Raw genomic sequence first — 23,583 nt, forward strand, 5'->3', positions numbered from 1 at the left:
CACCTATTTATTACCATGCCTCAAGACCTTTGCGCAGTACTGTATGGCTCAAAAAAAGAGATGTTATTTTCTGTGGATTGATGGATAACCATTATTGCAAAAACAAAAAAAAAACGTGAGCAGACAATATAGAAAATGGGATTATAGAAGCCATCCCATTAAAAACAAACTTTAGCTTATATTTAAGCTTACAAGGTGTAAATTGCTTTAATATAAAATATTCCATCTGTCCATCACATAATCAGCATCACACCGATAACATCTGTTTAACTTAGACTCTCTTTCCAGCTTTAGTACCCAGTCTCACATAGTCATACGCTGAAATAGTTGGGATCTGGTCACCCTAAATATAATTACACGTGTTTGAAACCCAGTGATTGAACATGACATAACCCACTGAAACAGTTATTTTAATCTGAAGAAATCTAACAGACTCATACAAACAACGGCATATCTGATCAATCATTGTCTGCCTCATACGTTGAGGCGTTTTCCATCCACTTTTCAGTAAGCCTGATAGGGAGACTTAAGAAAAAAAGTGTGTAGTAATGACATTGAATGTGGACTCTCATCGTATTGTGCTTTTACTAAGGGTCATCAAAAACCTAACACAAAGTGGACTGCCATGTCAGATTATTTAAAATGCTTTGTGGTGCATGTACAAAAATGACCTTCAAAGAAAAAGCAAAAGAGAAACTTAAATGTGTTTACTTATACAAGTGGGCTGCCTTAGCAGCTTCATTATAGCCTATAACAACAAGAAGTGCTCCATTTTTGGCACATTTTGTGTGATTACAAACATCGCTATATCACTGGGCTACATGGCCTTGAAACTGTAAAACTTTGCTGATGCAGGATCACACATTTGCCACAGAAATTCCCAAAATTACCAGTTCCCTACTTTAAATGTTAGTCCCACTTTTGACACTGACAGAAGAAACAAGCATCGGTTTAATTTTTATCCTTTTTTCTCTCTCAAACATGTGGTACATTTAGAGCATTGTTAGGTGTGTTAGCATTTGCCTGGGATACTGGATGAACAAAAAGGAAGAAAAAAAATTGTGACTTGATAACAAAGAGCATATTGATGCAAACCAAGGACAAAGAAGAATCTAAGTTTGAAAATAAATACTTTTCCTCTCCATTTAAAAAAAAAAGAAAAAAAGAGCAAACTGAACAATATCTGTGTGTCTTCTTTGTCCCAGCTCTCTCAGAGGCACTGACAAATATGGACAATATTCTCTTTTCAATAGGCATGCAGTCCACAGGATCACAAGAACCCTGACGAAAAACCCTGTGGAGCTATAGCCATTCAGTTGTCGGTCGCTGGGTTGAAGATGATAATGGATAACATCCACTGGAGCAGACGATTTAAGAGACCGAGCACTCAGAACGGCTTTCATCCTGACTGGACCACCTGCATCCACCTTTCTTTCATCTAAGCCACATAGTTGTACTGGTTGGAGTTCTCCTTGTCACGCTCCATGTAGTCCCTGTCAATAAGAGACTCTATCCTCTTTTTCAAGTCAGCAGGCTGAGAGGAGAGGACAGACAGGAGGCACGAGTTAAAACATGAAAAACATGCCAGCATTTCAAGCTATATTTTGAGGTGTGATATAGAAAAAAAACAGACGTGAAAAGGCAGATTCATGTTAGTCTTCCCAAAATTTATCATAAAATAAAAAGTAAATTAAAACACCTTCTCCTTTTCCTCTAGACCTGCATAAAGGTTATAGTTTTTTTTGTTAGTTTCCCCCCCTATTTGATACACGCTGTTACACTGGAGCAGGGTCCCCAATCCCAGTCCACGAGGGCCGGTGTCCCTGCAGGTTTTAGATGTGTCCTTGATCCATCACAGCTGATTTCAATGGAGAAATTACCTTCTCAACATGTCTTGAAGTTCTCCAGAGGCCTGGTAATTTCATGTGATCATGTGATCCAGGTGTGTTGACCCAGGGTGAGATCTAAAACCTGCAGGGACACCGGCTCACGTGGACTGGGATTGGGGACCCCTGCACTGGAGGATGCTGATATTAAACACTGCCAAAGTTTAAAACTCTAAATTCTAAAGTTGGTCAACACAGCGTAACAGCAGCGTCTAACATTGTTCCCACACAGAGCCATTATCTATAGCGCTTTACTCAGTCCCTAAGGACCCCAAAGCTACATTCAGTCATTCACCCATTCACACACACACACACATTCACACACGGGCAATGGCAAGCTACATTGTAGGGGGCGTACTGACAAAGGCGAGGCTGCCGGACACTGGCGCCACCGGGCCCTCTGACCACCACCAGTAGGCAAACATGGGGTTAGTATCTTGCCCAAGGATGCAGCTAGGAGGCAGCCTGGGATCGAACCACCGACCTTCTGATTAGTGGCTGACCTGCTCTGCCGCCTGAGCTACAGCCACCCCATGTTTTAGCAGGATCAAAAACATGTGAGACAACTGGTCTCTTGACACTCTTGTTTGTGGCGTAGCTGCTTCTTTAAAAAAACAAAAACAAACAAAAAAAACAACCATGGAAATTCCAGACTGTACAGTTCCTCTAGTGGTCACCTGAGGCTGGCACCCAAAGCAAGCCAATTCCTATAGAGTCACATCTTAAAATGCCCAACTTTTCAGCATTAAAAACAGATTTACAGCCTTGTAGATAAACAAACAAAAAAATTCTCATGTAGAACTATTTGTGTCAGTGCGGCACACCCGTACTGCATATGGCTGCAGCTTATAGTTCTTATGAAAAAAAAAAAAGAATAAAATTAACACTACAGTGGACAAAAAACACCAAAGTTAAAGCTTTTAAATGCAAAACTCAAAACCAATGGGTGACCTGACAATCATGTGAAAAAGTGCATCTTTATAGGAATGGAGAGAGTCCCCTGAAAACTTTTTCACATGACTGCATCTTTTATCCTGTACGTGAAGAGCAAACGTGTTAAAATACAGAGAACTTCGTTGCCGTGAAGTGAAACTTTCAATGCAGCCACTATCTCGGCTTCTCATTTTGGCTTCTTGATCTCTGACTATTTTCCCCACTCCTTCCTCTTTGTGGTAAACACTGAAGTCACCCCCTATCATGTCCAAGCAAACTTTTAAACCGAATCAGCAATCTGTCACGCCGAAGCGTCACTGCTGTCTGGCCAAGTCCTAGTGGGTTTTTTTTTGGTTAGATCTAGTTTAGCTGAAATTGTTGACAGTGGAAGAGCGGGGGTCTGTCCAGCAAATGAAAGAAACTTCCTTTACTGGAGGACTGAAAGTAGACGAAAAAGGAGAGGGACTGAAATGGTAAGTGAAAGTAGTGAATACCCAATACAATATTCACATGTAGGAAGCCCCACAGCTTGGAAGGTTTCAAAAGCTACATTCACTTCTCATTATTTCTACTACTAGATCATGCATTAAACCCAGTGTAGTCCTTCTGTATGTTAAAAATACTGGCAACTACCAGTGCTATTTCAGCCTCCTAGTGGACACACCTATCAACTTAAAATTGGCTTATTTTCAAGTTATTGCATTTACAAGATTTTCAGAAAACTAGACCTTCAGTTCGAGGTCACTGAGATTCAAATTCATCTGAGACTTGTAGTAGTTACACCTATGGTATCAATTTTAAAATCCTACGTTCTCAAGTTATTGCATTCACAAGATTTTCAGAAAACTTGACCTGAGGTCAAGCTCGTAGATACACTTATGGTGTCAATTTTAAAGCCCTACATTGACTCATACTCGAGTCATCACATTCACAAACTTCGGTGTCCGCACCTGGTGATGGCATTCCCCATCAGCGTTTACGACCGAGTGGTAAAAAGAAAAAAAACAAAACAGAAAATCAGTTGTGATTATCACCTTGACGGGGAACTTCAGCTGACTGTACACTTCAGACATCAAAAGATTATGGGTCAGAGTCTTCCTCATCTTCATGATCCGCACAATGGCAGCATCGATCTGGTACTGACGATCCTGAAAGACTCTTTCTGTGGTGCTGGCTTGCTCCTCCACCTGAGTAAAAGAGGCGAGTTAAAAATAATTTTCCGATCCTTGAAAGATAATTTAGAAAAATACGGTGAGAGCAAACATACTGTTTCTTTCATCTGGATCTGGTTGATTTTGATCCTGAACAGCTTGTGTTTGAAGTCGTCATTGCAGGAAAACTTGTCCCCATCTTCTACATCTTTGCTTTTTGGGATTTTGGTGAGGACACGTGCTTTACCACATGCAAGTGACTGAAGAGTCCGCCGTAGCTCACTGTCCTCTGTGGAAAGGCCCAAAGATCAGTGTGGCTGGGAAAAAAATAGAGGATGCCATTTCTTCATGAAAAAGTGCTTTAATGTGTTAATACTAACCTATTCCTGTTGCCACTTTGATCTCTTCCAGGGTGAACTCCTCTCCCTCATTAAACATCAGTAAAACAAGGGTTTGGAAAAGTGACACCTGCAGCTCCTTCTTGCCCTTTTGCAAGAAACATCAAGACGATTAGCATTAAACTTGCCTCACTGAGTGAGCAAAACACACAAGGTCATTCTTAGAAAAGAGTTCAAACCTCTTTAAATTCAGCTTTTAAGACACAGTGGCCTAACGTCGACTGCCACTGCAGCTTCCTGCCACTGTGTTTGCCCAGGTAGAAAGTCTTGAAGATCTCCTGCAGTCGCACCATCTGGACAAAGATAAGAGAGGTGTTACAAAGCGACGCTCGTTATATTGAAAAGTACAAAATCAACCCTCAGTATTTGCTCAGGACTAACCTCAGGTGGCAGGTGCACTTCCATAGGGACGTACGTTGGCCAGTAGCCCATAGTGAGGATATTCACTGTCAGCTCGATATTGCCGGGAATGTTTTGGCACTGCATATACTACAGAAATACAAAGACATGAGTTTATCTACCCACAAAGAAGTTTTAATCTTAGCAAACTGAAACTAGCAGAAAACTGAATCCAACAGCAGGATTTTAGACTGAAAACAGGCAGTGTTGGTGAGGGTCCACCCTTTCAGTTTTATTGTAATTACACAAGTCTGAAGACAGAAAATCAAACCAGACTGTAATTATATGAAGAAACTGAATTTTACAACACTGGAAACTAATTTCACCAAACCCTCGTTTACAGAGCTATTTTAGTAACCAGGTATTACAGAGATACTTCTATCATAAATGGCTCTATTTGTGTTTATCATCCTCCCGCTCTGTTTCCTTTATACATGTCAGATACTTTGCAATACTTTAATGTTAATACTTTCAGTTTTTATTCATCTTTATACATACAGTTTTTCCCCCTCAAAAAAACGATTCAGTGCGCCTTATGTATTAATTCTGCATCAATAGCAGGGAAAGTTTGTTGTCTGCATTTTTAATACGTCAGAGTTTATATGCACATCTGTCCTGGCTGACTGTAGTTGATGGATGTCTTTCTGACGCACCCACAAAACAAAACGTACATTAAGCCAGCTGCCTACTGTCTCACACCTCTTCCATGAAACACGTTGTTTAACTGGAGAACTGGTGCAAACCAGACACTGTTCTCAGCCCCAGGTTTTATGTTATGCTGACAGTTGAATTACATCTTTTTGATTTACAATGTCTATATTTCAAGCCCTCAGGGAAAGCAAAGGTAGGCTAACACTTTGGTTGCATTGTCGGCCATTTTTTTCTTTTTGATAAAACTTCAATGAAAAGATTTGTCTTTTTTCACCATGTAATGTGAAACAAAACCTTTTCCATAACGTCATTTTTGCCTATTTGTGTAGGCAAAGTGTTACCTGTTTGAACTGCACCATGATGTCCTTAGAAAGCTCCATGTCCTTGAACATCCCCTCCAACTTGCTGGTGAACGCTGCTCCACATTCTGAAAAACAAACGTTGTGAGTCAAAGTTCAATCAGTCACTGTCAGGATTCCATCATGTAGCGCCTGTGTGCACACGTGCTAAGAAATGGCACTAAGCTATGAAAACTGACCGTGTTTAAGCTTTGACAGCATTGATTTTTCAGCATCAACAGAAGCACTTTTTCCAACCAGCAACCTCTTAGCCAGGTCCTTTTTGTAAAACGCCTCGAAAACATCTTTTCCTGCAAGGACATCAAAGTCTCACAATAAAGGCCGCACAAAGGACAAAGTACTGTACTTACACAACTGTTACAGTAAACATTACCATAGATGAATCTAAAGATAATCATGATCTTATCCAGCATCTTCTCCAGCTCTTCATCCGTGGCCTCTTTGTTTCCTGCCCTCAGCTTTGAATCCACATGTTTTGCTATAGAGAAATGTTGATTGTTATTATTTTTCTCTTCACTGTGTGGCAGTTATGAATGGGGAACATGCTTAGTTACAGACCTATGAGCTCTGCAGGTTTATTTGGCCGTTTGTTGATGAATGTTTCAAAAGCTTCCTTCATGGCATTAACAAATTTCTCATTCTTCATGAAACACACGTCGATGATTAGATCCACTTTATCTTTAAAGTCCAGCAACTCCTGCACCATGGTTTTGTCTTTTTCCGGATTGATTACGATCGTGCTTCCAAAAGCCTGAATTTGTATTTTCAAGACATTAAAAACAATTAAAACAGTGAATTGATTCTGTCTTCTCTTCAGTCTTTCATTTAAAAGCTGCCATACCTTTATGTATTCTATCCAGTGCTGCAGGAGCACGCTAACGCCACCACGCACTCGACTGAAGAGCTGATAGAGGAGAGACAGATCCTGAATTCTGTTCTCATCCAGCAGGTTGGTCAGACCTGCAAGTTTCAAATAACAGCTAGAGGTCAATCAAGACTCAGTATGAGGTGCAGACAAGACAGTCACATATCAGGTACTTCCAGAACAGTCACTTATGCTTCACTAAGAGTAAAAAAACTAGGACAGCAGGTTGACTTTAATTTCATTCCCACTGACTGGATTCATTGCAATCACTCTCAGACTGATTGCCAAAGGTTTACAAATAACTGCAGTCTAATTTTTCATGCAGATTGCAAACATGTTGCAATCAATATCAGTCAGTCTGCGCAGATGAGTGAAAATCGCTTGAGGTCCATCTATTTGCAATAGAGGACTCGACTTAACTGGTTGCATTCTGGTTATATTCCCAGAATTCCGCATCAAAGTTCCTCAGCACCGATGTCATTCTGCATTTAAACTGCCATGCTGCAGTAACTAGAGAACTATTTGTTAAGGAATTTTTATTTTAAATTAATGATGTTCTGGCTAAACTCTGAATGTAAGTAGTGAATACGATTTTCTTTGTATGTAGACGACAGCAGATTTGATTTTTTCCCTCTTAACTTATCACAGTTCATCTCTGTATTATCACAAGCAGATTGCATGCAATTGCTAACTTGCCTCTATTCAATTGCGTAGTGATAGTCCTGTTGCCATCTAGATGCACGAATGTTGTTTTGAAGACACTGACTGATTGGTCAGAGTGGTCATAGACCTGGGGCCCGTTCTTCGTACCTCGCTAAGTAAGTTAGCTGGATTTGATTGTTGACGATTTCGCGTGATCTTGGATCGTTCGGTTCTCCGAAGCTCATCCGGGACTTGCTGTCATAGCAACAGATCCGTAAGCGTAAACCTGCTCGGGAGCAGGCTTACTTTATGTAAACAGGATTAGATCGCGGCCACGCAGGTATGTCCGCTTCATTTATACGAAAGCAACAGCGATATTTTACCACTAAAGATATCAATGTAACTAAAGATAATGCAGTACTTGATCCTTTCATTGATTTCACACAGATACATACAAGTCATTTCCTAAAAAAAAAGGGAAATGTACTATTAATCATTCTATTTCATGTATTTGATTATTTCAGATGTAATTCATATTTTAGAGTAATAATAGTAAATTACTTTGTGTAATCAAGATGAGAGACCACGGCTATAAAAGCGAAGGTGGATTTGGGAAGCCTGTCGCAGCCATGTCCTGTCCGTATACGCAAGCAGCCCATTGCGGAAGGTGCAAGATTGATAAGGAGAGTCCTCAGAATTCAGCGTATATTGCGGGACAGACAGGATCCTTTAGCTCAGCGCGACAGTGTGCTCATAGAGAGATATCGATTTTCCCGTGAGGGTATTATTTACTTAACCAACTTGTTGACGAGGGGGTGCAGGACCACCACCTGTCTTTTTTTGCTCTGCCCTTTGCTTGGTTGCTGTTATAAACAAACAAACAGATTATTTCAGGGTCTCTTTCCAAGAGACTAAAAGCAATATAAGTGATAAATATTACCATTCTGTAGAATATTCTTATATTTCACTTTTACTTGTTCCCATGTTCTAGTGGGTCCTGTTGTGGCTCTAATGTGAAAGAGGATATAATGTAATAAAATATAATAAATTCATCCTACCGCCTACTGGTGTTGGCCAGAGGGGCCGATGGTGCGATATGGCAGCCTGGCTTCTGTCAGTCTGCCCCAGGGCAGCTGTGGCTACAACCGTAGCTGCCTCCACCAGTGTGTGAATGTGAGAGTGACTGAATAGTGGCATTGTAAAGCGCTATATAAATCCAATCCATCATTATTATTATTATTAAATTACTTACGAGTTTAATTTGTCAGCAACTTTCTGCCAGCCCTCTCTCCTTGCTTTTGCAGCCTTTGCAGTGTTCCCTTGCGTTTTAATTAAACTCTGAAACTCCTGAAATCCCTCACTCAAGAGTTCTTGCTCTGCTGCCGAAAAATACCGAGCGCGCTCCTTCGACATTTTCGCCGACCAATCAAAAGGTTGCCGAACAATGTTTCTACTATCGATGCGTAGCCCCTGTTAAGCCACCCAGTGATCTCACATTACTTCATCCAGCTATACTAATCGTCAACAACAGGTGTGTTCGGAGAACCGGAATAGCGAGCTCAAAGTTGGCGTGATGATTTGATCTTGGATGTAGTAAGCGAGGTACGAAGAACGGACCCCTGGTACCCATTTTTGAAGCTACCATATCGAAGCCATGGCATCACAATCACTGCACACAGTTACAATAGGTCTCTTTCTATACAAAGCGGTGAAAGACAAAGAGACTTAAACAAAAAACTCTGGTTTTTGCATTTATAAAAGTTACAGGCCACTAGATATCTGCCTTAATGAGGACTTAAGATTTGCCTGCTTTTTTGTAAACCTTGTTGTTCATTGACTTTAATTCAAATTCTTCACAATGGAAATTACTGTCTGTTACCTATGTAATTTATTTAAATTTGACAAATATTGTGAGCTAAAAGGCTGTCTTTATATCCCAACAGCCTTTTAGGACCTAGAACTGGTCCAAGTTTGAGAACTACTACTCATATAAACAACATAAAAACAAAAAGACTAATGCAACATTATATGAAACTAAAAATGTCTTAGATCAGACACACTGAAGAGAAAATCTTGTTAAAAAATTGCCATAATTTAAAATATGTTGTAACAATGACAAAAAGGTACATTTAATAAGCTAAACCCTCATTTGTTTTACAATAATTTATTATTATATAGTGACCGCTTATATTAAGTGTTTACCTTTTTGCAGAGTTGCTGTGAGATGTTCACCAAGCAGCTGCTTCTCCACAGCAAGGATGAGCGGTTTTCTGAGAGGAGGAAAAAGCTCAGGTTACGCATCGATCTCTGTCACCGTTTATTTGCTAAGTGAATGCTTCAGTCCGACACTCACTGTGTGCTCTGGTCCAGGTACGTGATTACTCTGTCGGCCTCCTCCTCCAAGCGCTTGTTAACATGATGGAGATATTCTGGTACCTAAAAAACACATTTACATTCACACCACAGCTTTTAATGCTTATTCTGTAATGCAGATGAAAACTACCCATCGAAAGATTACATAACATCATAAAAAGTTGTTTTTCTTGCATAGAGGATAATTTGGCAGTCTTCACAGAGAGGTTTGTAGTTTCATTTTCCTTACAGTTTCTTCAAATTAAACTATAAGAATTGAGCGTTTGCAAAACAAAGTCTCTGCGCTTCACCTTTTGTATAAAAAAACAACAACAAAAAATCCACATAAACTAAGCTTCCAGTTGCAAAGTGAACATTTTATATACTTTTTCATGGGTTACTAAACTAATGACTTTAAGAATCGGTTTAGTCAGCTGATCCATGAATCGTGGATAACAGACGACAAAATAAAAAGAATGTGTTCCGAGTATGAGGTTATATAAATCACCTCTCTCTCCTGCATCAGCCTCTGTCCCTCTGCAGCGTACAGTCGATTAGTTTCCTCCAGAAAGCGTTGCTCAAAGGACTCTTGATAAATCTGCCAAGGAGGCCGACAGAACACAGGTTTCATTAAAAATATCTGACAACAGGAAACAGACACTTTATCACACCCGTGTGCAGGCGAGCCATGCAAACAACACACTTTTGTTGTGGTTCAAATAAACGGAGGAAATCCAAACAATCTTCAAAAACACATTTAGACCGTCACTACTTAATATCTGGGTTATTATTTGAAGAGTTGCCCTATTACCTGAAGGTCAGAGAGCATGCTCAGCAGGCTCCTCAGCAGACTGCGGTCTATCGCCTCTCCGTTTCGCTCCCTCTCAATGAGCAGCAGAATCCCGTCGATGGTTTTGCTCTGAACCTTCAGATCGCTGATGATGTAGAACCGGAACAGCTCCAGACCCATGTCCCTGAAGACCACAACAACCCGTTCACCATACAATAAAACAGAAATCAGCCCGAGTACGAAGCTAAAACCACAACATGGCTGATCACTCACCAAATCGATGGCAGCATGGAATTCTGTAAAACGTAGGTGCGATCCAAAAACAGGAATATACTCCTAATCATGATCTGTGGAACAAAGATACACAATTAATCACGCTTTCAATGTTCAGATGACCTCCTCCAATCTTACATATGAAGTTTAAAGGTCCTACAAAGCCTGCTGAGATTTCTCAGATGTTGCAGCTTCATTTGTTGGTGGTTAAAAAGTTGAGAAATGGAACAGAAATCACTTTAAGACGGAGAACAGATCGTTAGCTCTTTCAGTTTGGGGGAATTTTAATTCCCTGAATATCCATGTGTTGTTTAGGATGTGAAGAAATCAGTCAGAAATCAGGTTGTGCACATATTTCTATACTCATTGCCTTAGCTGCAAGCAGACTAATGTTGCGCATAGTCTGTCCCCAGAGGCTCATTCTGAACCAGAGAACAGCAAATCAAATTGATAACTCATAGGCAGCAAGTTTAAGACACACATATGAGACAAACATAACTTGGCTCAGGATAAATACTCAAATAAATGTATATGTTGTTCAGTTAGTAACTCACTGATTGAATTTCAATCAATATAAAATCCTTCGAGCAATAAAATACGGTATTACAACCTTGGGCCAGTAAAACTAAAAAGTGGGTCTGTGCAATCCTTCTTACTGTTTAGAGTAGTAAGAGCACTGCAGAGGCAGTAAGAGTAATGTATTGTGGTATTAGTGTTAGTGGAAGGATTTGATAACCTGCAAATAGTAAATTTATGGAGAACACATGGGTTAACTGCTGCTGACTACCCGAAATGTCTAAACTATCATTATGGGCTGGATGGTCTGTTGTGTGGTGGCATTATAGGAAAATTCTAATTTTTTACATTACATTTGTTTCTCTCTCTTCGCTGTCAAATACTCCAGTTAGCACAGATGCATCTGCTCCATACTGCTGTATGTAAATTGCCTACTATTATTGAAGTTTCATATGCTTGTTATGCTAGTTTTCAGAACCACACCCACTTCCTTCGATACCTGATCACTTTCACTTAAACAGCTTCTTTATTAAGTGTGTGATTAAGAAACCGTTACTGCGCCAGCAAGCTGGATGCCCTGTAGCGATTCAACTTTAAACACTAGCGTAGGTAGCAGACTTGAGATATTCTATAGTAATGTCGTAAATTTCCATCTCCTCTAGCGCTTCTCACTCTGCTGGACTGGCTGCTTGCAGGCATTGCACAACTAACCTCATACAAAACCCAAGATAGTGATATTTGCAAAACAGTCCATTTACAGGGCCGGGGTGGAGGGTGACTAATGACAGATGCATTTGAGTTGCACTACTTGGAATGTAAGAGCCAGAATAGTTTGTCTCGCCCCCCGACCAACTCTATTATAAATCAGTTTTAAAAAATTGCTGTTTAACAGTTTTTAACAGTATAAAACATACCATTTGTCTACAGTGATCTTGCCAGCACTTGTCAATTTTCTTCAGGAAAAGCACGCTGTCCAGGGCATCCGTGAGAACAAAGTTAAGGCAACAGTGGACACAAAATAACAACATCTTCTCTATGCGATTCAGCGAGCGAGACCGTGAAAGGATATTCTCTGAACTGATCAATTTGTGCCTTGATGTGGTCTTCACACACGGCCCTCAGCTGTTTGTACAACTTGGCAGAGATCTTATGGAAGCAGAGGTTTTCCACAGCCTGAGGGGAGAAAACAGAGCTGTCGGAATAATGATAACGGCACAGTTGCTGTTTGCAGATGGGGGAATTCAGCGGGTCTGTCTGGATACCTGGTAGAGCTCCTCTAGATTGTATTTGATTGACGTGCTGTTCTGTATGGCCTCCACCGCCTCCTTCAGCTTCTGCCAGGTCTCCTGCGTGTAGTTCTCGGGCAATTTGGGCTTTTCTGTGAGAAAAACAAAAACAGAACTGTGTTACCAGTCTCACTCATACTTAGAGGACTGATTATGAGTAGGCATAATCAGTCTGTCTAAATGAAAGTGAATACGTCTGTGATAACCTTTTAGACTGACTGTAACTTATTTTTGGTAAATTCCCAGTTAACTAGAATTACTTAAATTCCAGAATTTTCATTGGTGAGAGAAAAATGCATTTACCAACCAAGAAAGATAAACTCATTTGTGAAATAAGTCACAACCAAATTTGGGTTCCTCAACACAGATGTCCCTCTCTTGTTTCTATGTCCGTCTGCATGTGGTCTCGCACGCAAAATGACCATTTCCCCACTCTTGTTTTGGAGAATGATTCACTCTGCTCAGCTCAAGTTGCACACATGACAGATTTTTACGGATTATTTTTAATATACATTTAAAGAACGTTATCATTATGAAAACAATCTGGTTTAGTTTTGGGGCAAAATACCGAGGTTGCCACGGTGATACTTTGTAACGTACATGTTGCTAAAATGAGGAGTACCTCTAATTTAAATAAATGTTGCAGTTCATGTTGACAAACGCTAACAGACTTTTTCACATTTGCTGAGACCACACTGCAATACTCCTTTTAAAGTTTTCTCTTGATTCTCTCATTTCTGTCTTATAAATATATAAGACATCCCATGAGAGCACTTTAAAAAAATATGCTTTTTTAAATGTTTGTGCAAGATTCTCACAGTTTAAACTTCTTAAATTTTTTTTTTAACTCTGTGGTTTGATTTGCTGTTCTTGTGTTTTTGTCTGGTCACCTTAAAGTCAAAGATGGTTTAAGTACTTATCGCAGTATTAATCTGTTTTTTTCCCACATACTACACCCGGTCCCAGTCTTCATTTACTCATTGTTGGCCATCTATAACAACTGTACCATACAAGCTGAAACCACAATATGAATTTTAGTGTATTAAAAAAAACTGCACCTCAGTTTTTCTCAGTTTACTGACACTCGGCCAAATATTGTATCATCAGGTCTGTGACACACATTTGCACCAACAAAATGTCAAACCTAAAGACTTCAGATCAGGTATCTTTAAAGTGAAGATTTCTTTGTTCTCATGGAAGAAAAATGGGTTGGGGTGAGCAATCAATAACGCAGTTTACAGTTTATAGGGCTGACGCAGTGTTTACAGAGTAAACATCTTTACTAATATATATACAAATATATTCCATATATACAAAATGGGTAGTATTTAAAAAAACTTTCCAGCAATGTATCTGATAACTTGGTTGCCTCAGCATCACTGTCTGTAATAAAAAACTGAATAAAATAAAAAAGAACAATATTTATTTATTTGATATTTGTCTTGGTTAAAACTTGCTGCCTTTGTTTCTACAGCTTGAATTATTTGTTTAACACGTGTAAGGTAGGATGCTACTCTAACACTGGTTACTTACTGGTGTCTTGTAATCCAGTGTGGGCTGAGCCTGCAGACTGCAATAATAAAATACAATTAACTGATACTCTGCTACGTGTGCTGCAGCCCAGATTTCAGGGTTTTTCCTGGCTTAGAAAAGATCATCAAGGGGTGACAACCAGAGCTATTACAGTGTTGTATTCTTATTATTAATTTATTATTACTTTTTATTCCATCTTGAATTTTCATTTTAAATTTTTGTTTAAGCTCGCTTAGTTTCCAGAGCCACTTTGCTTGACTGTATGCCATTATTATTATTTGAGAACGTTTAGTTTTAGTTCATTTTCAGTGTTTGTTTTAGTCTGTTTTTATATATATATATATAATATATAATATATAATATATATATATATATATATATTATATATATACTATATATATATATATAATATATATATATATATATTATATATATATATATATATATTATTAGATTATTTGGCAGGGGTACAATTCTATGAGTTCAGACCAAAACACTTGACTTACAGCTAAGTGGGCATCCCAGTCTCACTAAACAGCTGCATGTGTTGACCATATTAGCAAAGAGCAGATTTTTTTTTTTTTTTTTAAGGACAAAGTCTTGAATTAGTCAATTACACAGAAATTTTGAATGTATTTACACCTAGTTTTGACTAAGTGTAAGCCGATAATCGAATACACCTAAGTACAGACAAGTATAGTAAGCTTGTCTCTGTGTCTAAAAAACATTGCTATGTTAGGGATCAATAAGCCACACTTCCAGGTTATCATTTCAAAATTTTGAATTGGGTTCTTTAAAATTCTCAACTTAGTTTCAGCCAGTAAGTCAAGATTTCGAGATAATAACTCCTAAGGTCAATTTAATGTTCACTTTTAGTTCAAACTATCCACACAAGCGCTTTGATGAAAGACTAATCGATATTTTAACGAAGACCCCTATCATACATGACGGTACTACACGCATAGGGAAAATATGGCCCGAGGACAAAAACTGCTTGGCTCCTGATGTCTTTAAAGAATAATCAGACCCGAAGCTTCTGGGAAACAAAATACAAAAACGATTTATGTTCTTGGATTTCAAAACAACGACTGTGAGAAGTCAGTGCTGTTATTTCACTCATGTTGAACAGACGGCACTCCACTGCAAACAACTGCTCTGTGATGAAAAGCAACACCTTCAACCTAATGGTAAATATATAAAAATACCAGAAGGCCGTACAGCCTTTAAGTGGACTGTTTTGTTTCAGATCTAATACTTTACTTGAATCCATTAATAGAAACGCCACCAGTGGCCCAGATGGACTTGAGGCTGGCCTAACATAGTTTATTTACAGCCCATCGATGGCATTGAACCCTGCAATAATAGTCTGTCAATGTTTACTATTACTTTTTTCCCCTGGCCACTTTATAAACAAACATATTTTATGCTCAGGCAAATGAAACTTTCAAAAAACAGTTAAAGAACATGCTACACCTACAGTCATTAATAACTGTCGTTCGGTGGGATGTCCACATACCTAAGTCCTCTTTTTTTGGTATGTAAGTGGAAATGGGCCTCTACTTAAACAAGTGATAATGTCCTCCAGTGTTCAACTTAACAGGCCAACAGATCAGACGGTTACTGCCCCACAAAGAGAAGCCAATTTAATTATTTTAGTGGAGTACATGCTTTCCCTCTCTTTAGACTCACCCCTCCATGCTGCAGGTACTGCTGTTGGAAAGAGAGGATGGCTGCTGTCAGCTCGCAGCAATGTTTACCAGAAATCTGGCATATTTAAAGATCTGGCAGCTTTAACTTTAGCCCCTGATTTTGGATAGGGGCAAGTGAAACCCATTTATAGGTTTAAACTATCCGTACAGGTGGTTTGATTGAGCAAAATCAAAGGAACTTATTAACTTATTTATAGTTACCAGGATTACTAATCAAGGAAATACACATTTTTCCCAAGTTTGCCAAAGCCTGTGATATCTTTGTCCTATGTTATGGTACAATTTTTAAGCATTAAACTCATAGATAGCTGTTTAAAATGAGCTCTAGTCTCTGTTAAATGTGTCGGCCAGCTGGGACCATATCATTGTGATATGGCAGGGATTTGTAAGTTTAAGGTGTGTTTTTTTTTTCTTTTTAGGAGCTTGGACCCCATCATCCACCAGTGTCTACCTCTGAAGTTCTTGATGACTAGTTTCTTGGCAGCACCGGGTTTACTGTTGGAGAAGGTGGTGGATCCTGCAGTTTTCGTCAGTCCGTTTGCGTGGTGCCCCACGCCGCCGGGCAGGAACATGGCTTTGCTTTTGTTATTGGAGCACGAAGCAGCAGCAGCAGCCTCCTCAGCCATTTTCACATCGAGTCCAATGAAATCCACTGAATCCTCAAACCTCAACTTCTTCTGAATGTGCAGCGGAGTGGGAGAGGAAGAGGAGGAGGAGGAGGAGGAGGAGGAATTCAGGGTCTTTGGAGGCGAAGAGGAGATCGTGTCACTAGTGTCTTCCCTCTCCGAGCCGTTTATTTTCCTCTTTTTCGTAGATGTGATGTTACCGCTGTCGGGTTTGACATCAGTAGCCGCGGGTCTAGCCTCCTGGGTTGGCGGTGGTGGGGGATTAGGGGAAGATAAACCTGTTGGAAACATGAAAAAACGGGAATACTAATTCTTAACAGCCAGTCTTCTGATCGGAAACTTCCAGGGTCGCCGGGAGGGGGGAAAAGCTCAGCGTCCGAGAGCTTTTATCTGCCTTAACGCGGAGAGGTTAAACCAAAGTCCTCTATCCTGTATAAAACAGACAATAAATCACAAACTACAGAAGCTCCACTTGAACCTAGCCTCGTCGCTGTCTTGTTATTGCTGGCAGGAGACGAAAGATGGTTGGCTATTGCTTCCTCTTTTGCCTCGCTTGTCTAAGCGCGTCGTAAAGTCGTGCAGAGAGTGAGCGGTTTGAGGAAAGCGGCTGTTAATGAAAAATATTTACAGGAGAAACGCAGAAACTACGAGAACACGCTCACATGGGAGGAAAACAGCCGTCGGCGAACACGGGAAAAATCCGGTCAGAAAAGCTAGTCCGTGACCCCACCGGAAGTACTTTGTACAAAAGTAGTTTTTGCACAAGCGTGTTTCTTTTTTTCTAAACCAACCCAAGCGCTGTGACCGTTTCGGCCACAAGATGGCGCCCAGGCTCGACGTTTGACGTAAGTGTCACGCAAACAAATAAATAATAAATAAATAAATAATACAATCGATGAATGAAAAGGTTTTGTACCCAGTCAACCTTTTTTATTATTATTTTTTTGTTTTGACCCATGACAACTAATTTTCTTGGCTTGTTTGCCCTATATGTTTCGAATGGTCAACTACTTGTAATAAAGTTAATTTCAATTTTAAAAAACCAAACAAATCAACAAAAACAAGGATAAATAAGTTTCAAACTTCTGCTTCTTTGTTATCCGGTATTTTTTCTTTATTTAGAAATGACGTCACCACCTGCACTCATGTATATATCATGTATATATCTATCTATCTACTTAGCACTTTTAATTCTTATTCTCATTTTTATTTTCATGTCTATTTAAGCTTAATTTATAACAGTATTTATAACAGTATGTTTGCACTGAAGCACCGCAGCAATTTCCTAATGTTGTAAACCCGCTCAACATTTGGCAATAAAACCCTTTCTGATTCTGATTCTGATTCTGATTAGCTCTTCTAGTTCAAGACAAAGCTCAGTTTATAGGGGCAGGGATTTGTATATTTATCTTGGTTTGTATTTACTTGCAGCTTTAACTTTGGCTTGAAAAGCTTACTTTGTAATATATCTCACAATATTTCTGGCTATAAATGTACAAATTTCCAATTCATTCATTTTGGTTTTGGGTTTCTTTTTTTCTGTCTTCCCTGATTTTCTGTCCCCCTTATATTAACAAAGTTAAATATTTTAACTACAATGTTCTTTTTGCACTGTGGTGCGAATGTTAAAGTAACCAGAGTGAAGTATATATAAACTAAAATTTTATTAAAAAAAAAAAAAGTTGAGATGATCATGGGATTTGAACCAGTAACCTTTGGCTATGAAATGATAGTGCTAAGTAACCATTGCACCAGCAATACTTTTCCAATAGAATTTACTAAGAAACACTTGACTGTATTCAAAATCGATATTGATTATAGATTTTACCGCGCAGAAACTCTGGGTGTTCAGATAAACATCTGTGATACAATATTTTATTATTCAAGATGAAATTATGAAGAACACACCATTTATCATACAACTATTTTTAATGAGGGAAAATTACAATTCATGAAAGACTTTCAATATAATACCATCGCCATCTTAAAATTCAAACAACAAACATTGCTTTATTAAATGATTATAATATGCTACGATATATGGTAGGTGACTGGCTTTTCTTTCATTTTAGAAACAGGCACAGAAAAGAAGATCAGACACCAGCTAGGCAGGATAAGAAAGACAAACGCAACAACATTGTCATCCCCTTGTAGCCGGTGTATCAGAGAAACTCAGGAGAGTTTTCTCCAAGCACGACATCCCAGTGTACTTCAGACCCAGCAACACACTCAGACAGAAACTGGTTCATCCCAAAGACAAAACTCCTAAACACAAACTTAACAATGTGGTGTATGCTGTACAGTGTAGCGAGGAATGCCCAGACCTCTACATTGGAGAGACCAAACAGCCACTTCATAAATATATAATATATATATATATATATATATATATTATACGGTATTGAACCGTTTATATATATATATATATATATATATATACAAATAAAAATAAAAATATCGGGACTTTGTCGTGATAAGAGAAACGGTTATGTTACGAATATTACCTAGGTAACAGGATGACGCGCCTTTTGACCTGACTTGCCGTGTGACGTGAAAACTGTTGCAAAGTGGCGCAATCCACGCACCGCTGGCCCTCCACTGCTGAGCAGGCGTGGGGTTGCATTAGCTTTACTTGATAGATGTTCTTGTGACTTTTATCTTATTTCCCTGAACGTAGTCTAAAGCAGACACCGTGACATAATTTCACCCACTCGAGGAACGCTGTAACGACGACCAACGACGATGTTTAAAAAGTACGTTATTGGTTATTTTAAGTGTTGTAGTTAGCAACAGCTAGCTCACTGATTAGCATCCTCGAATTTTTTAAGTGGGCTCAGCTAATAAGACAAGCAGGCTCGACTTATGATAATATATGATATATTTTGTTGCCGATATAAAATTTAGGCTGCGGCGGACTAACAGAAAATAAAGATTGTTTAAGGGTGCTGTGTGATGTCTGAAAATATGCAGACGTATGTGGTTTGCCTCTTATGACTGAGCTAAATGAATTACTTACAGGTCCTACTTGTCGCTGTGTACTGAAAGAACATGAAAAGTGACATTTCAAACACTGAAACTAGAAGTGTTTTGAAAATATCCATGACCATTATGTTAATAACTTTAAGCAGATTTAAGTCGAATTTTTTTATTTGAGCTTACACATATTGGCGACGAGGGAGATGGATTGATGGACAGATCGAGGTACGATTACGTTATATGATAAAATCAGGTGTAAGGGGTTGAAGTAAACAGGCCAAGCAGGACGCCTCCTTAATCACTTTTATCTGCTCTCTTCTCATGCTGACTGTGTACTGGGGGATAATAGGTTTACTGTTTATAGATGCATTTGGATTTTGAAACATACCTCCTGTGAGGAATGCATGGAAAAGTTCAGGGCTGGGGTGTAATCAGCATATGAGAACATTTGTTGCCAACTTTTTTCAGTTGCTCTCTTTTAGGGATTGAAACGGCACGTCCTCCTGTGTCACACCAATCCTTTTCATGTCTTATAGTATAAATCTATGAACCTCCTATGTGGTCTTGCTGTTTTCTTTCTACCTGCCAGCTCTATATTCAGCATACTCTGGCCAATATATCTACTGTCCTTCCTCTGCACATGTCTAAAGTATGCCGGGCATACCATACATCATAACCTCAAGTTTACAATCCAAGATAGCGGCAGTGAACGTAGTAAAAGTGTAAAACTTTTAATCTCCCACTACCCCAATTTCCCCCCACTCCTGCCTCTTCTTCAGTTCTCTTGTGTACCGTCTTTAGTTTATGGTGATTAACTCCAGGGACTTAAACTGATCCACTTAGTTTTAGAGAACTCCCAGCTATGGGGACCAAAAGCCAGCACACTCATAGGGGCCATTCCAAACCTGGATAAATGTGGGTTGTGTCAGGAAGGGCATTCAGTGTGAAATCTTTGCCAGATCAAAGATCACAAAACAGCTATTGTGTTGACAGCAAATATTTTATTCAACACGATGTATATCTATAATAATGTGTAACATGGGTTGAGAGATATTGGTTGTTTTCTAAAACCATGTTTAAAAGGTATAAATCAAATTTTTAATGCCTGCATACATTCCTGATGTTTGCTACAGCACATTGACTAAATACTTTAACTTAAGGCTCAGTTTCAGTGTTTTTTTTTTCTAGTGTTAAACATGTTACCTTTTCTCCTTTCAGATTTGATGAAAAGGAAAATGTGTCCAACTGTATCCAGCTGAAGACATCAGTGATCAAAGGTATCAAAAATCAGCTGTTGGAACAGTTCCCTGACATCGAGGCATGGCTCAATCAGATAATGCCGAAAAAGGACCCTGTGAAGATAGTGAGATGGTATGATTGCTCATTTTAATATCTGTTATTTTTATATGTGGTGTATTTTTTCTAGAACACAAATCCAACTGTGAAAAAGTTGGGATGCCTTGTAAAATCTGAATAAAACACACAGAGGATGCCACACATGGTAAACATCGCCCTGTCTCAACTTTTTTTTGGAATATCTTGCTACGTCAATTCAAACATTTGATGTTTTCTTTTCTCTGTGGTGAACAATAAGATTTCCAAATCATTGCATTCAGTTTGTATTTACTTTCACACAACCTTCCGAATCCAAACTGAGTTTGTAGATTCATCCCTACATTTGTTTCTTTATTTATTGCAGCCATGAACACATTGAAATCCTGACAGTGAATGGAGAGCTGCTTTTCTTCAGACAGAGAGAAGGACCTTTCTACCCAACCCTCAGACTGTTGCATAAATGTATGTGAGACCTTCTAATGCCGGCTTATTGCTCGCTGTATTTTAATTTCCGCCTTCTGATGACCTTTCTGTTTTTTTGTTGTTTTTCCTTCTTGTAGATCCTTTTATTCTTCCACACCAGCAAGTAGACAAAGGGGCCATTAAATTTGTCTTGAGTGGAGCCAACATCATGTGCCCCGGGTTGACATCGCCAGGCGCTAAACTCTACCCAGCTAAGGCTGACACAGTTGTCGTATCCTTTCAGACATGATGCTCTGTCTTCTAGGTTTAAGCATTTATTCTATTTCATGTGAACTCCCCCATTGGTTTGTCTTTAATAAGTGAATTCAGGCAATCATGGCAGAGGGGAAACAACATGCACTTTGTGTTGGCGTGATGAAGATGTCTACAGAGAACATGTAAGACTTTACTGAGTAAATCCCTCACTAGTTGCTGCTGCTTCTTTTTTCTTAAATGTGCTCAACCCGCCCTTTTGTTTTGCAAACAGAGAAAAAGTCAACAAGGGAATCGGGATTGAAAACGTCCACTATCTGAACGACGGACTGTGGCACATGAAGACGTATAAATGATAACGCCAGCCATTTGGAAGATGTACGAAGCTCCTGATAGCGAAGCATGAGCTGCCAGTCAACTGTTTACACCTAGAGACTTAGCTGTGTAATCTGCTGGAGGCTTTGAATCAACCGTCACTGTCATGCAAAAATAAAAGAAAGAGCTTGCTTTAAAGTGTATCTCAGTTGGCATTTTGTATTGCGGGAAAACAAATTGTAAAATGAACCACTTAAACAAAACTTGAACATGTCAACATGCTCTGATGTGCAGTTGCAAGAAAACGTTTGTGTGAATGCTTTGTGATTAATAAAGGTTTCTTGATTTGATTTCTCATGAAAATACAGTCTGCTCTTCATCTAAAGCCGTAATTACGGACAAATACAATCTGATTAAAAATGCACAAACAGTTGGACTCTTCCTGTCTTTATTAAACGGGGCTGGAAAAGAACGTTGAAATTAATAACTTGAAGCTCCATAAAATTTTTCTCATCCCCCAACTGGTCAAAGTACATTTCCTTCCTACTGCTGCCCAGTGCTGTGGGTACTTCCTCTTTAGCTGTACTGTTTACTTCTGTATGTTTTTTATCACCCGAGCCCCTGAGCATCAGATAGTGGAGTGTTGCCACATGCATAAACATTGTCGTTTTAAGCACGCAGACCCTGAAATAACCAGGAAGCCCCATACCATGATGCTCCCTCCACCGTGCTTCAAAGCTGGTATGAGGTCGTCCTCTTTGGCCTTCCATTAACACAAAGACAGATTTTTCCAACTTCTCTAGAAAAACAGTTGTGATTGAAGAATGGTCCACATAAACCAGACTTCATGAGTGCGGTCTTTATTTTTATGGATTGGTACCACTACAGGGCACAAATCCTATATCTCCTTAACTGTAATGCCTGACTCCGAGTAGCATTGGGAGAAGCGATTAGCTCAGAGAATCTTACCCTTCCCAGCCTGCACGGAGAGCATTTTAAATAACAAATCTGCTTAATAAAAATATTGAAATGAGCTATTTTCAGTTGCTTCCTTGTGGCAAGTAGTCACCACAACATGCAAAACATGCCAAATCAAACACAACGTTTGATTTGGCATGTTTTGCAACACACCCTTAAAGGGTATATACACTTATTTGATTTACTGGAACTGAACCAGCATCACTTTCGTGTTAACCATTACAGCATTGGAGGCACTCGCAATAAAGAAAGAGAAACTGGAACGAATTATGTGTTATTCCTATCATCTTTATTTTCTATTACTGCGACTCTGATAAAGATCAGACCACAATTTCTTAGTAACCAATTCAGAAATCTTTGGAGAAACTCACCTTTTCATAAAGCAGCATTTAGTGATGCAGTTTGTCACCTCAGGGTACAGGATGTGAACATATTTACATATAGAGCAAAGGCGTGTCAGTGTGCGCAGACGTTAGACCTGTTATTCTGCCTCTCTTTATTGCATGAACCTTGCCATATCTACATGACAGGTCAAATAACATTCAAATATCCACTTAGAACTGATACCGTTTACAGCCCCGCAATAAGTGCCACTTTAAAAGATCTAATAAAAAAGAAGTTTAAAAAAATATAAAGCTCTTTAATTTAACATATGCTCTATTTCAATCCATCCAGTGCTGCCATCTAACTCCCAACACTTTCCAGTTGCTCCTGAGCCACTCCCATACACATAACTTCTCCAACAGGTTTTTCCATCTATCTCCAGTAAAGGAAACATTCGGATCAGATGCCCATATCACCACAAATGACTGCTTTTGACATGAGGGAGCAGCACCTCTACTCTGAGCTCCTCATATCCCCAATGCAACCCTACAAAGTAAACTCACTTTGGTTGCTTGCATTCAGGTCACCAAGGAGTTTGCATGTCCCTGTGA

At 39.2% G+C, this 23,583-nt stretch overlaps 2 protein-coding genes across 2 annotated transcripts; one reads left to right on the top strand and one right to left on the bottom strand.

The window, feature by feature from the left end:
- Positions 1–394: 394 nt before the first annotated feature.
- cul4b (cullin 4B) lies at positions 395–17,152 on the bottom strand. Its single transcript, XM_005913157.3, has 20 exons — positions 16,195–17,152; positions 12,478–12,593; positions 12,285–12,388; positions 12,130–12,199; positions 10,700–10,773; positions 10,448–10,610; positions 10,145–10,234; positions 9,638–9,720; positions 9,487–9,554; positions 6,619–6,737; positions 6,336–6,528; positions 6,151–6,255; positions 5,957–6,067; positions 5,760–5,845; positions 4,750–4,857; positions 4,548–4,661; positions 4,351–4,456; positions 4,087–4,259; positions 3,854–4,006; positions 395–1,534 (listed from the first exon to the last, which is right to left on the bottom strand). The coding sequence occupies exons 1-20, from the start codon at positions 16,658–16,660 to the stop codon at positions 1,439–1,441; spliced, it is 2,598 nt and encodes an 865-aa protein (XP_005913219.1). The 5' UTR covers positions 16,661–17,152; the 3' UTR covers positions 395–1,438.
- Positions 17,153–18,882: 1,730 nt separating this feature from the next.
- Positions 18,883–22,100, top strand: mcts1 (MCTS1 re-initiation and release factor). The gene is made up of 6 exons (XM_005913156.2): positions 18,883–19,122; positions 20,564–20,716; positions 21,045–21,142; positions 21,241–21,374; positions 21,473–21,540; positions 21,630–22,100. The coding sequence occupies exons 1-6, from the start codon at positions 19,112–19,114 to the stop codon at positions 21,709–21,711; spliced, it is 546 nt and encodes a 181-aa protein (XP_005913218.1). The 5' UTR covers positions 18,883–19,111; the 3' UTR covers positions 21,712–22,100.
- The last annotated feature ends 1,483 nt before the right edge of the window (positions 22,101–23,583 follow it).

The sequence above is a fragment of the Haplochromis burtoni genome, unplaced genomic scaffold (genome assembly GCF_018398535.1).
Source record: "Haplochromis burtoni strain Fernald_Lab_line unplaced genomic scaffold, NCSU_Asbu1 Contig_4, whole genome shotgun sequence".
Classification (NCBI taxonomy): Eukaryota; Metazoa; Chordata; class Actinopteri; order Cichliformes; family Cichlidae; genus Haplochromis; species Haplochromis burtoni.